The sequence below is a fragment of the Apus apus genome, chromosome 1 (assembly GCF_020740795.1).
Source record: "Apus apus isolate bApuApu2 chromosome 1, bApuApu2.pri.cur, whole genome shotgun sequence".
Taxonomy (NCBI): domain Eukaryota; kingdom Metazoa; phylum Chordata; class Aves; order Apodiformes; family Apodidae; genus Apus; species Apus apus.
The window spans coordinates 60575861-60590193 of record NC_067282.1 but is presented as its reverse complement, the minus strand read 5'-3'; the positions used below and the strand labels follow the sequence as shown (position 1 = coordinate 60590193).

At 39.6% G+C, this 14333-nt stretch overlaps 1 protein-coding gene across 6 annotated transcripts in view; it reads right to left on the bottom strand.

Moving 5' to 3' along the window:
- The window catches only part of MCF2L (MCF.2 cell line derived transforming sequence like), a 162869-nt gene that overhangs the window by 148152 nt on the left and 384 nt on the right, over positions 1 to 14333 (bottom strand). For 5 of the 6 annotated variants that reach the window (XM_051617536.1, XM_051617553.1, XM_051617563.1 and 2 more), the window contains exon 2: positions 5316 to 5511. In XM_051617536.1, coding sequence (XP_051473496.1) covers positions 5316 to 5490 — 175 coding nt within the window. In that variant the 5' untranslated portion in view covers positions 5491 to 5511. Of the gene's footprint in view, positions 1 to 5315; positions 5512 to 14333 lie in introns of those variants that run through there. The other variant, XM_051617633.1, reaches the window with a different exon arrangement.

Below are 14333 nucleotides of genomic sequence, written 5' to 3'. Positions count from 1 at the left end.
AATGATTCTGTGACTCTGTAAGGAATATGCCTCAAACACTGAGAAATGTTACCTGTGCACATATAATACCTGCTCTTGGACATGTACTTCCCATCAATCAAACTACTAGGATCAAACCAAAAGCTCAGCAGGGATATGCTTAAAAGCTCCCTCAATAAAATCCATCCAGTCCTTTTAGGGACAATGCACTGTCACTAAGCAGACAAAGAGAAACATACAGCAAACAAACACTTTGCCAACAGTCAATGTGATCACAGTTCTAGGTTCATAAAAAAACCCAGACCCTGAGTTCCCCGTCTTTGAGAATTATGACAGATGCCACCAGGGACAGCAAGAGCTCCCATCTCTGTGCTGCACTGTTTGCCACTTAGTGGGTTGTGTATTATAGTTTAGGGAATCCTGCCCTAGTTGGCTTGTTTTTAAAGGCAAAAAAGGTCATGAGCCATTTAGCATCCATACGGACAGGCTGAGAAGTCTACAATGCCATCTTCATTCCATAGAGTATGTACCAATGTTAATCAGATGACAGTATGTTGTTGTCACTCCTATGAAAAAAGTGGCCTTGTTGCAGCTGCATATGGAATTATAACACAGAAAGAATCTCCAGCTGCCTTACAAATTTTGGTCTTGATATTTTAATTTTTTTTTTTTTTTTTTTGAGGATGCACTCATTAAAAACACTTGGTATGATATTCATAGCCTCATTTTCTGCAAATACCTGGCAGCTGTATTAGCCTAGTTCATAAGCAATCCCTTGGAAAAACCTTTTAATGGCTTGTTATTTAAGGTATGCAGTAACATGCATAACTTTGCAAATTATAATTTTAATTCTAGTGAGATATTGTGTATGAATGCCAAAGCTTCTCAGAGAACATAAGACAGCTCCAAGAATCCAGGAACTTTCCAAAGATATTGCATAAATGGAGGACTTCTCCCAAACATACACTGTATTAATCCTGGCACTCTTTTAGGTACCAAAAAAAAGGAGCAGCTTCTAAGAGACCACTCTAAGTTTTCTACTTTTTAGTTAAAATTAAAATGCTTTATTTGTAGATATCAAGGAACAGAATGGACTTGACCCAAACAGCATTAGTTACTGTTTTTCTGAAAAGTCACCTAACTTGAGAAAGTATAATTATCACAACAATGAACACCTACAATGTTTCCCTTGTACATTACTACTGAAATTTTGTATTTATACAGTTGTGACTGGTGGAAATGGGGGGCTACTGAGTAAAACTGAAGTTACACTCTCAGTTCAGAGTTACCAGGATACACAAGTGCTCAAGACGACAGCATGTCACTGGCTTTTTTCCCCCCCTGATGCAGACGATGAGCCATCCGCGGTCTTAATAATGTAACCTGGCCACACCGTTCCAGACAGTGATGTTATAGCAGGTATATAATTCAATCAAAGCTGTCAGATTCAGTAATACTGTAAAGTAGTGCCTAAAAGGTGTTTATGTGTGGAAAACACTGCAATTTAACATACTGCGCTGATATCAAGCATGTTTCTTTCCAAGAGCACATGAATATAACAGATGAGCACTTTGAGTGCCTGTGACTGCAACAGCTGATGGTGTGTCTTGCAGCACTGTTAGAAATGTTAGAATTGGCTCATTACATAGTCACTCAGCTGTCTTTTCAGCTGCCTTGTAATTTCTCAAGTAAAAATAAAAAAAATCATGCAAAATGGTAAAAAGATACTCATAATTTAAAATAGTTTTAAAAATTTGCTAGTCATGAACTATGTCTTCTCAGGTAAGTTTGGACCAGGAGGACTTCAGACTTCAGTCAGCAGTTGCCTGTATCCTTGATTCCTCAAAACATGGGCAATCATGATAATCCCCTTACTTCTGTAAAATCTTTGACTCTAGCACCCTCATGGCTATTTGCTTTAACAGGCAATTACAGTTCCCAAGACATTACACTAGCAAATCTTGATACCCTAAAAGGTTTTCTCTGCTTCCCTATTGCTTTAGCATCATGGCAGGAGGCTCAAAAACCCTCTGTGAAAGGATTATAGTCCAAACAGTTTTGAACTGAACAAAGAAAAAGACAAACAAAGAAAAGGTGTGAACCAAAGGGGTCCATCTCCAGAGCAGAAAAGCCCTTTTCAAACGAAAATTGCACTGTTGTTACCAGGCACAGCACTCCTGAAGTCCAGCCCCAAACAGGTGGAACACCATAACAAGCACTTAGAAATTATAGAAATACTGAATTAATACTTCTATATTTATTTATTTTTAAAGACTCATTACTGTCTTCCACACCTCCATCCTTTTTCCACAATCCTTCTATTTTTCAGCCTCTTCTGAAGAGTGGGAAGGATGTATTACAGACACAATCTGAAATGAAGCAATAGCACACACAGGTTTGTTGGATGCTCTCATGCTGCCATCTTGGTTGAGCTCTGCCCCAAGCTGAATTCTGCATGCTTCTTCATCTGGTGCTTTCAAGCTAGGCTTTTGAGCCTTCTGAGATGCAACAGGGTCTCAAGCAAAAGTGCGTGAACTCACTGACACAACAAACAACAACAAAGACAATATCTTAATTATAACTTCTAGGAAAACATTGCAGTAAAAATATTGCTATTAATACTGTATCAATAGCCTAGCAGATCAGTTCTTGGGGAAGGAACAGAGGCATTAACAATTCAGCAACAGCAACATATGGTTTAACTAAGAAGAGCAGCAAGATGCTCTCCATCCTACAGTATTATTACTCTGCATGAGAGACTAAGACCTCTCACGCTACCTTACAGAAGCCAAAAATAGAGAAAGTAAAAGACTCCAACAACATTGCTGGAGCTTATTTTCCACAGCAGCATTCCACTCTCTCCCTATTTCTACCAGAAGACTGTAAGGCCTAGCTTCACATAGCAAGGCACTATGGCTTTCTTTACCAGCCACAAAAATACTTGCTTCTTTTCCTGAAATAAATACTTGAACTAGAGAATAAAACTGCTCATCCCACAATATACAAAAATTGCCCATTTTAAATATTCATCATGTTATGCTGCTGTAGTTCTTTTCAGAGCATTCTTTTTAGCAGTCCCTTGATAAAGTCAGAATACTAACGTGCAGATTGCATCAATTAAGAGCAATAATTTGTTAAAAATCAAAGGCCAGTAAAATGGCCACAAATATACTGATGCATTCAATCCCCAATAATAGCAACAGTATTAATTACAACACAGAAAGAGCTTTCACACTGCATTTAGTCTTAAAGTTTAATAACTTTGCCAGAAAATTCTCTGCAACTCACATTTCTCATACCTAGCTCTGGAAAAGCTCCTTTGCCTGTCTCCATGCTGTTCTCCAAGTCAAAAGAAAACAAACATACAGTTTTTTGAAAACTATGTCCCACTTCTTCCAGGCATAAAGAGTATTATCAGGTGCTTTTCAGTTTTGATTAATTGGCTTGCATTTCAGCTGTAGAGCCAGACATGAGTGTAATCCTCAATGAAAAATCTGCTACATCTTGTGTCAGGAAACTCAGTCCAGAACTTCTTTCACTAAACCTCATGTTCCTTTCACATGGACTTCAGTGACAGAAGGAGAGCAGCCACCACTAAAAGGTGAAATTAGCATAGCCAAGTATGTGCAAGTTATTATATGCAGTTCCATGCCTATGAAGTATGTATATATGCTCAGTTCCTGGTCTGCCTTCACTGCATTCCTTGAGATCTCTGCAGCTTACTAAGCTTCCTCTGTAGATCAATCAGTCAACCATTGATTCACTGTTACATCAACAGAAAATACACACACACCTGACTCTGAACCTAACACAGCTCTCTCCTGAATTTCTGGAAAGGAAGAGTAGTAATTTTCCATTTGAAATCCTGCAGATGACACAAGACAGAACTACCTCTCCTCTGACTTCATACTGCAGGTATACCTTCTCAAGACTTTTTTGTTTCTTTTCCCATCATATAAACAACATACCAAAAAACCTTCAGGAAATCTCTTAGCCTAGCTCAGAGCACTAAGATAGAACCACTTACACCTACCTCACCTTCATCAGTAGTTTGTTCCACTCCAGGTTTTATCAAGAATAGGCTGGAGACTACACATGCTCTTTAAGTAGTCTGATTGTCCCCACAATTAGGTCTAAATCTGCTATGTAGAAGTTGTTTGCATTTTCTTGATCTTATTCTATTACATATGGACAACACGAAGATTACACCAAGCAGATGTTCACCCTCCTCGATAATGCACAAAGATCTCCACTACAGAGTCAGAATTTGTGTGCTTTCCCTTCCCTTTCTTCTTGTAGTCTAGATATACCTTCTTTATTTCTACAGAAATAATATTTTGCAAGCCTCTGACCAATCCTGACATCCTCCTCTGGAATTTCCTCAGGGGCTTTTTGTATCTTTCCTGCTGTCCTCAAAAGAAATCTCATATTCTGGTAGAGACCTCATTAGTAGACAAATAAAATTACTACTCTAATAACTACTTCCTGTTAAGCCACAGCAGAATCATGCTGTAGTAGCACCAACATCATTAGCTCATTCCAGCTAAAAGAATGAGCTTTTTTCCTTCTATTACAAAGAAGTCATATCCTGCCTTGTAATTGTATATTAAATGCAAAGCTGTATTTTAGTGAATTTTACCCTTCCGGTTTTAGTCATCTTTCCAGCTTAGAGAGGTTTGCAATAATATGTGTAGATAAAAAAAAATAAAAATAACCTATTTAACATAAAGAAGTGTGCTAATAAAGACCAGCTGCTATCAGATGCAACTGCTAATCAAATCCTAGACTTGTAGTCCATCTGCACTTTCATATATTAATGCAACAGCCACCTGCATGGGTAAATATAAGATCATATGGTACAGGAATAAAACGTATCCTTAAACCCTGTAACTATAAACTAGCACTCACTACAGTTTTCTGCTTATGGATCATGGCAACAAAAGCAACATGATGAAGGTGCAGAGGTATTTTGTACTTGCTTCTCAGCAGCTTCTCAAAGATTATGATTTTAAAACTGTAGGAAGGTAGGTCACGTTTCTCTGGGATGACTATTTTTTGCTAATCAATTAATTTTTGGAATTATTTTAATTTCTTAGAACAAGTACCAGTCCTCCTGAGTAAAGGTCTTCACTGGCTGCTACTAAATGTTTGGGTTTGGGGTGACATCACCCTCCTCCAACTGAATACTAGGATATTCCTCTGTTTGGGCTCCCTGCCCTGCTCTCACTGCTAGTGATGATAGACCACTGCTAAAATTATTAAAGCCATCAGTCCTCTTCTTAACACGGTTTGGCAGCCAGTTGGACAATTTTCAAAGTGCACTGTATTTTTCTCACCTGCTGTGCTCTCTGGCCTCTCCTGCCTATCTCGAACAAGCTGCATGATATCTGACACCACAACCTGATGGTTTGTATCTTCTTTCTCTTCATTAGACTGGTTGGTTGTTGCAAAGCAGTTGCAGCTTCCAGTTTCTTTGCACGGGATCAGCCTCCAATACCAGTAGTCAGACATGGAAATGCTGTACGTTGATTTCTGAAATTTAAAAACAAACAGAAAATAATTTTCTGCAAGAGGTAAGAAAAAAACTATCTGGAAGAAAAGGCTCAAATACTGCTAAGATTGACAGTTACATATGGATTATAATATTTTCAATTTTATTTAAAGAAAAAAATACACTATAACAGCCATTTAGGGTATCATATGCAGTTCATAAAAGCCATACACAGTATTGTACCCAAAATAAAAATTTTGAGAGCTCCCTGTTGTTTTTAAAAGTGCTTATCTCTTAGGCCAGGGAGCTAATCACCAAAACCCCAAACAACATGCAAATACCAAATGACATATGATCCTAATAACAAATGCACAAAGGCAAAAAGTACCAATATCGCTCCGTATTTTCAGCAGAACAACTCAGTATTTATCTTAAAAGTACCCCCTGAAACCCAGTTTAACTACATGAAAGAACACCCCAAAACACGGACTGTCAAAAAGTGACATAATGTAAGAATAAAATAATAATAAAACAAAAATGTTCCTGATCTACTCCAGAGGCCATGTGGGCAGCAAAAAAATATCCCACACCTCCAAGCACAAGCTTTTCCAAGTCTACCTGGTAAATGCCAAGGCCAAGCAGGGGAGATGTACATCTCTCCAAGTAAACGTAATACTTTTTGGAGAGCCAAGAAATGCACTGCATTTATCCTACAAGCATCACGTTCAAGTGTTTCTAGTGTAACTCTCTTCTAGCTCCTGATCAGCTTGAGAAAAAGCATCACTATGGACTATGGACATGACCCACAAGACAACAGATATTCCCTGCATTACGTGTAAAGCTGACAGTTTTACAGACATGAAGAAAGTAAATGCCATAAAAGGTTGCTTGACAGAAAAATGTTATCCATTTAAAAACAAACAGTCAAAAAAAGCCCATCTCACATTATTTAGTATCAGATCTCCCAGGAATTGCCTATGAAAGACTGAGTACATGCTCTGTCACTTATTACATTACTTTTTCCACAAACAAGAGGATTTCCAGCTAAACCAGACTTCTGCAAAGCGCATAGATGCAAAGCATAACATTCTTACCAGCACGATGGAGTTAAATCAAACTGCTCAACTCTTTCTATAGCTGCCAAACCCAGTGGGTTCAGTGCACACATCCTCCTTGTCAAGCAGGTACAGCTGTACTAAAAGCACATGCTTGCTTGTAAATAATGTAGTACACAGTATGTACTTCTAAGCTGCATCTGCCTCTGCAACTGTCTGAAATGTCACGTTCAACGAAGGGTGCAAAGTGTGCACACACAAGCATCTAAACAGCACATGCATGGGGGTTTTAATTAAAGAAACATTTCACACCACTTCAGTGTCTTCTTAATTCTATAGGAGCAGGGGGGATTTTTTCGGTTACCCTTACGCACATATATTACATAAATATTTTACTTCTTAAAGCTATTCAGCAAAGCCTGAAGTCTTCCTGTCCAGAACTCCTTTTTACCTCAAGAAGTGGGGCTGACAAAGGGAAATCTCTGAAGGCAACAAAAATCCCAGAAACCTCCAGTAGTTTTTTCCCTGCTCCTGTGCAAGGTGAACTAAAAAGCAGCTGGACCTATGCTTCAGTAGTCAGCAAATTACTCTAGGAATAAATTTTTAATTTATTGCTTTTCCTTAAGGAAAGGAAAATCCTGAAGATAACAAGAAATAATTATATCCAAACATACCATTAGATATGTACACTTACGACCTTAATCCTACTTTTATTAATTAGTTTTCTGACCAACTCATCATCCTGATTTTAAGAGCAGTAACATTAACTTAGTTTTTAAGCCAACGGCTCAGGGACACAAGACAGTAAAGAAGTTAAAGAAAAAATATGGGAGGGCTGAGACTTAACCACTATATATGTTTTTTTATACTTTCATGATAAGATGTAGCTTGTAGAGACATTCACAAAATTGACTTGACCAAGATTGCCCCAAATCCTAATGTATTCTTATGTTTTAAGAGCTAATGTCCACTTGGATCAATGCAATGACACTGTAGACACAAGTGGTTTTTATTATTTCAAAACATGCAAAAATAAACTAATGCCTTCAACCAGCATAAGAACTAGGCTGAGGTACCAAGAAAAAAAAAACAAACAACAAACACCAATAATGAAATGTCCATTTGACATTTATAGGCCTAAACAACTGCTCCTGGATCTCAGTTTTGCATGCTAAAACCAATACTGCTTGTGGGTCTGGGTTTTTCTGTATCATTTTAAACCAGACTGCAACATCCAAGTTGGTGAATTACCCACGGACGGGCAGAATCCGTATCCATTTGTCAGGATCTGAAGACACTGGTAGACCTCACTGGCCCTGACACACCTCATCTGGGACCTCTACCAATGGGCCCAAGAGCTGCATGTAAATTCAGCCCAAGGCCTTCAGTCCCTGCTTAAACTATGCCATTGACATGCCTACCTGCAGCCTGTGTTCCAGACCTGCTTAGAGCCCTGGCTCTGGATTGTTTCACTGCTGACTGGACTCCCTGGGGGGACCAGGTTCATTGCTTGTCAGGTCAGGGACAGCTGGTAGAGCCTGCTACCAGTGCCCAGTTCTCGTGTCCAGACTCTGTGAGCAGTGCCCTGGCTGATGACTCTGTGCTGGGGCTGCCCTCAGCTCCTGCTTCAGCCCCTCTTGTGCAGCAGCCCTGCTCTTGTTGCTCTCTGACACCAACTATTAAGGCACAACATAGACAAACTCAGATGAAGACCTGCTTCTCAGCTGAAAAAATGTTATCAAAATATCATTCTAATGGGGACACAGCAAAGCACACAGAACTTTGCATCTGATGAACATGGTAGCTTCTTACTGCTGTATGAAAACGGGCACAGACACGTTACAGCTTTAGCATGTTCTCCAGGCTGGGAAGGAAAAGTCTCCAAAAATACAGTAGGTACAACAGGTCACCGTGAATTCAAAGTCCCCATGTAAAAGCTCTGTTGTCCTCCTGTGATGCCAGTCCCTTCTGGGGGAGTGCTGGGTAGGGGTCACCACCATCCCCCTCATTTACTCCAATCAGTTGCCAGCCATTAAGATACCAATTAGGTACATTGCATACTTCGTCTGCAAGGTAATGCTGCAGCATGCTAAATGGATGAGACCTTAGGTTTGAAACTGCAATTACATATGGTGCAAACAATACATTAATATGCACTATTAAGAAATAACATGCAATATTATTTTGTAGCACCCCATACTACTACTTAATTAAAATGCAAATGCTTTCCGAACAATTGCTATTGACATTCAGACAAAAGAGCAGTTTTTGAAACCAAGAGTCCTTCTACTTCAATCAATTTGCACACATGCTTCATGGAATTTACCTCAGTTTCCAAACCAAAGTCCCCCTGTGATTCAAGAACAGCATTGCAAAGGGAGTAGTTAATAATTATCTTCAAATGTAAGCAGACTACATAAGGCACCCAGTTATCTCAGAAAGTTAAACCCATATTCTGCAACCCCTTCACCATGGCAGTTAAACCTGACTCCAAGGGTCCCCATTGCTCTGAGTCAATACACTATTACTGGACCTCCATTCCTGCCGAACTGTGCAATTTCTTCAGCTGTTTCCCCAGTTACTTAGGCAGAGCCTTACTTCTAGTCAGGTATACCACAAACATTTAAATGTATCTCACTCCTAAGACTATTAATCCAATATTTTTAGATTATCCTCTGAATTACTTCTCTCAGCATCTAATCACTGCAGCATTTTACCATGCTTTCATTGTTGCTCCATTTAAGTCACCGGGACAAAAAAAGGTATTTGTGGGGGGTAAACCTGGTCCTACTTTAGCACCTACTAAAATTTCACACCTTTATTTTCCTTAAACATGATGACACTTTATCCCAATACTCTTAAAGCAAACCTGTTTACTATGGTATCTAGCCTGGACAAGTAGGCTTAAGCTTAGTATACCCACAGAGACAAAGGCAGTGGACTCCAGTTGATGAAGTAACAGCTTATCCATGTAACTCGCAGGTGCCTGTAGGAGAATTAGACTGAACTGGACACCAATGTCTGTACAGTACTAATTAACATTTCTTTATTTTAGAATGGATTGAAATCCATTCAAAAGTGTTTAAACCCATCATTTTTGTTCTGATGAGAATCTTGTTTTAAGTGCATGTATCTGTGCTGCTGCATTCTTTCCAATTTTTCCAATGCTTTTCAATACTGGGCATTCTTCCCATTGCACCATACCCCAGAAAAGCACAAAACATACAAGACACAGATACATTATAGCTCAGATTCCTCCCGTCTAAATTCAGACATGAAACTGAGAGGCCTAAGTTAAGAACATACTTGACCTATGTGCCTTCACTGAAGTAAAAGAGAGGCACATCTCCTGAGGTTCATTGGCCCCTCACATTGGCTTGAAAGAGCCCAAGACAATTGTGGCTGAAGCTGAGTTTGTATGACGAAAAGTTCCACTTTTGTATACATTCCTAATAGAACACCATAAAGAATGAGTCATGCATTAAAAACAATCAAGCACTTTAGGATTTTAGTTAAGCATATTAAACTACTCCAGTTCTGCCTACGGAGATATTGTATTTCTACTCTTGCTCCTCCCCCAGTCCTTTCACATTTTGCTCAGAAAGATGGGGGGGAAAAAACACAGGAGCAACAAAGCCCCAGACATTCTCATCTCTCTCTCTCTCTCTCTAGGGCATGTAGAACAGCATTACATGTTTTAACCAAAATCAATTTAAAGACTACATTTTTATTGTTTTTTTCCCATTTGGAGCTTTACTGTGATCAACATTTAACTTGAGTACTAAGTAGATCTTCAACATAAATGTTCTCATTTTTTATTTAAAAGCCTTTCACAAAGCATTAGAAATTACCAACAGACTTATGTAGGAAATACTAATTTCAAAGACATTGCAAGACTATTTAGCAATAGCTAAACTGAGGCCTCTTCAAAGGAATGGGAAAAAAATATCAAAGGTCCTTCGTAAGATAAATGCTTTCTTATTTATTCAACTCTTCATCTTATAGGAAGCCACTTCTCTTTTGAGGAACGCTTACAAGTTTAAATGAAGTTCCTCAGCTGTCTCCCTTCTTCCTTTTGAGGCAGCCACACATGAAAAGTTTAGCTTGTGTTAATTAACCCAGAATCATGCATTGTATTTTAAGACAAACAAAAAGAAAAGGTAAACATGCACACATCACAGAGGGTAGCCAAGCTCTCTCAAGACTTGAGCAACCTCCCCTACCTCATGCCTACACCACTCGACATGTAGGTGTAGGAATGGCTTCAAGTACTCAGCCAAATTCTCTCTCTCTTTTCAGAGCTACAGGCCCAATGTATACCAAGCTGCCCACACATCATCAGAGCAGAGCATGAGAGCAAGGTAATAGATTCTTGCAGGTATAAAATGACATATGGTCAAAGACAGAAGCTCCTCCTCCCCCAGCAGCTACTAACATCCTAATCAAGCATCTGGGGAAACTTTATAGCAGCCTTCAAGTATCTGAAGGGGCCTACAGGAAAGCTGGGGAGGGACTTTTCACAAGGGCTTGTAGTGAGAGGACGAGGGGTACTGGCTTTGAACTGAAAGTGGGTAGATTTAGGTTAGAAATTCTCCATTATGAGGACAGTGAGACACTGGCACAGGTTGCCCAGAGAGGTTGTGGATTCCTCATCCCCAGAAGTGTTCAAGGCCAGGTTGGATGGGGCCTTAAGCCACCTGGTCTAGTGGGAGGTGTCCCTGCTCATGCAGGGATCTTGGAACTAGATGATCTTTAAAGTCCCTTCCAACTCAAACCATTCTGTGATTCTACTCTAATCTAAGCTGCACCTCAAGTCCTTCAGAAATCTGGATCTTACATACATACACTATCTCTGCTTTGGATATACTACAGGAAAAAACAGAGGCTCTCAACTTCAACATGGCATTGCATTTGTAAAGTGGTTTGCTGTCCATTTAGTACAAACTCCATATCTAGTGGTGGGTGAAAGATCTTCCCTATCCTCAGTGAATATAACCAAAGAAAATCTGTGTAGTGTTAATGTAAATGTGAGGAAAGCATAATATTGTAAAATTTTAGTTGCCTACAGATCATTATTAGCAAAAGCATGATTTCCTTAGTCTTTAAAACTCCCACCAAAACACGTACATTCCTAAAAACTTTTGGAATTAGGTATCTATATTTCTTCTCCTCCTGCTCCTTCATACTGCCCCCATATGCACAAGTTTTGTTTCCCACTCATTTCTTCTTCCATCCATGAGAAATCAAATAATTATATTGGCGTGAACATGGTATTCTCTAAAACAGCATGGAGAGCAGTTTATATCTCTCTAAAACTGCTCATAGTGTGTACATTTCTGATCACATTTTGGAGATTTTTCTCAAGACCCCAGAAAATGACAAGCTAGCTTTTATTTTTACATTAAGCCTGAAACGCAAAAGAAGCAGCATTCTGTGGAGAATAAGGTGGTTACATGCTTGACCCCTTATTTTAAAATGCTAATAAATGTCCCCTTATTTGAGCTGTTGTCCTGATAAACTCTCATCTCACCAATGTGTTACTCTTGCACACACGAAGCCATGACAAACACAAGACACTGCCACCAGTGTGAAGACACTATGCAAATACCATTTGTTTAACTCAGAGGTAGCTGTGGCCAAGCATGCAAATCCTAACACCTAAACTAATTCAGTTGAAAAAAGCAAAATACATGTTACTTTCTGAAGGTCAGGGAATATATGGCATGTTCTGTTCATCTTTTATTTACTTATTTATGACAAGCACTAGAATATTTGCAGTTTGTCTTGAAATTAGAACTTGAAGTGACAAAGACCTTTCTTTCTCTGCAGAAAGCTCCTAGGACAGCATCTTTGCTCAGTGACCATATAACAGTACATGCTTTCCCCAGCTTAGAGGACACGGGTCTCTGAGAGATCACTTGGGTCACTTCATCCCACCGACTTGCTGACAAACATATAATAGGTGTCCTGTTTCAAAGGGCTCACAGAACATCTACTCTCCAAGTGCCTTCTCTTTCTCCTCCCTCCCGACCCCAGCTTGTCACAGATCAAAAGCATTTCACAATAACCCATTAAAAAACCCTCAAGACTGGTAGCTTCAGCGTTCAGCCTTTTACCATAACACATACAAGAAAAACAAGACATGGCTGAGGTTTCCTAAAGCTCAGGGAAACGGTCCCTACTGCCTGTCTACAGAGATGAAGAGCACTGTCAATGTCCTGCAGGACTTCCTGAAGTGCAAGGTAAAGTATCTCCTTTAGGAAACAAGAAGTAACTTCTCTTCTGATCTATTTGTGATTTAATCTTCTGCTGAGTAACCACACTGAATACTTCCTAATCAAGTTGTTATGGATTTACCCAACAGGGTAATTTTGTTAAAAATAGCAATTGACAACAACCTTCATATTGAAAGGAACACTGTATTAAAAGTTTCAAGTAGATTTACATTTTAATATGATTAAACCTGATCTCTATTTTGAAGCACCTGCAAAGTATCAACAGTGCACACAGGTGGCTGCCTCCAGGACTGATTTTACATACAACTTTGTTGTTAAAACAAAAAAAGTGCCTTTCCATGCAGCTTCTGTAATTACTTTTGTATAGCCCAGTCCTGGATCAGTGAAGCATATCGCTTCTGGAAGCCATCTGAAACACAAGAATTTCAAAGTTCAATAGAAGAAAAAAAAATTGTGGATATGGCCCAGACCTCCCTACAGAAGAGACAGGAACAGAGGAAGAGGGTTGTGTGGTAGCAGTCAGGCCCAAAACACAAGAAATTGCAGTGAACATCAACAAGCACGACAATAACGATAAATCCTCTACCCTACGACGGTGCCTTTATTAGCCATGTGCTTTAAGCACCTTCTTGAATTAGGGTCCAAATCGATTCTTTCTTTTCCCCTCCTACTTAAACGACAAGATGCTTACTTTTGTTTAGAATGGTATTCTTTATTTTTCAACCAAACCTGTACTGGGTGAATACATTTAATAAACATAGACCGTGCTACTGAATATTATTTTGACTGTTCCACTCCCCAAGCCAGAAAGCCTGCATGTGTACTAATAAACTCTGAAAAGAATCTGAAGATTGTCATAAAAACGCATCACACAGGAGGTATTTTAGAAAATTAATTTGGTTTATTTTTATTTGCTTTCTGAGCCTTTACTATCCACATTCTCAAGTCATTTCAAAATCACAAAATCAGACTGGCTTTCACAATGAAATCAGGGGTTTGCAAGAATCTATCCCAGATCTATCAAGATAAAGTTTTACATTCTTTTTCAAGGTTTTCAGCTAAAAATATCTTTAAACAGATCTTTCTTTCTGGCTGCTAGATTGCAAACACTTAAGTCGCTTTCCTTTTGTAGATACGAAAAGAAACAGAAGTAAAAACAAACAAACAAACAACCCGATAAATTTACAGACAGCTGATTTAAACAGTCCAGCCCCAGTGAAATACAAAAAGTAAATAACCACCACAAACGGCAGAAACATCCCATTTTAGAGTCCGTGTGGATTAATCACTGCAGGTAACACCCGCCAACAAAACCTCGCATCTAAACCCATCCTCTGCACACCGCGGGGGGGGACCGCTTTGTCTCCGTAGCTCCGGGATGCTCAGTTCACCTAGCACAGAACCAGCAGCCCCAGCCCTGCCCGGACCGAGCCGGGGCAGGCTGCGGGGCAGCCCCAGACCCCCGCCCAGGGCAGCACCGGGCATCCCGGGGCGCCCACCGCCCGCACCGATGCGCTCGTTCCTTCCTTCTCAGGCAGGTTACCCTCCTAGTCTTTGTTTCTCTTCCTCCCC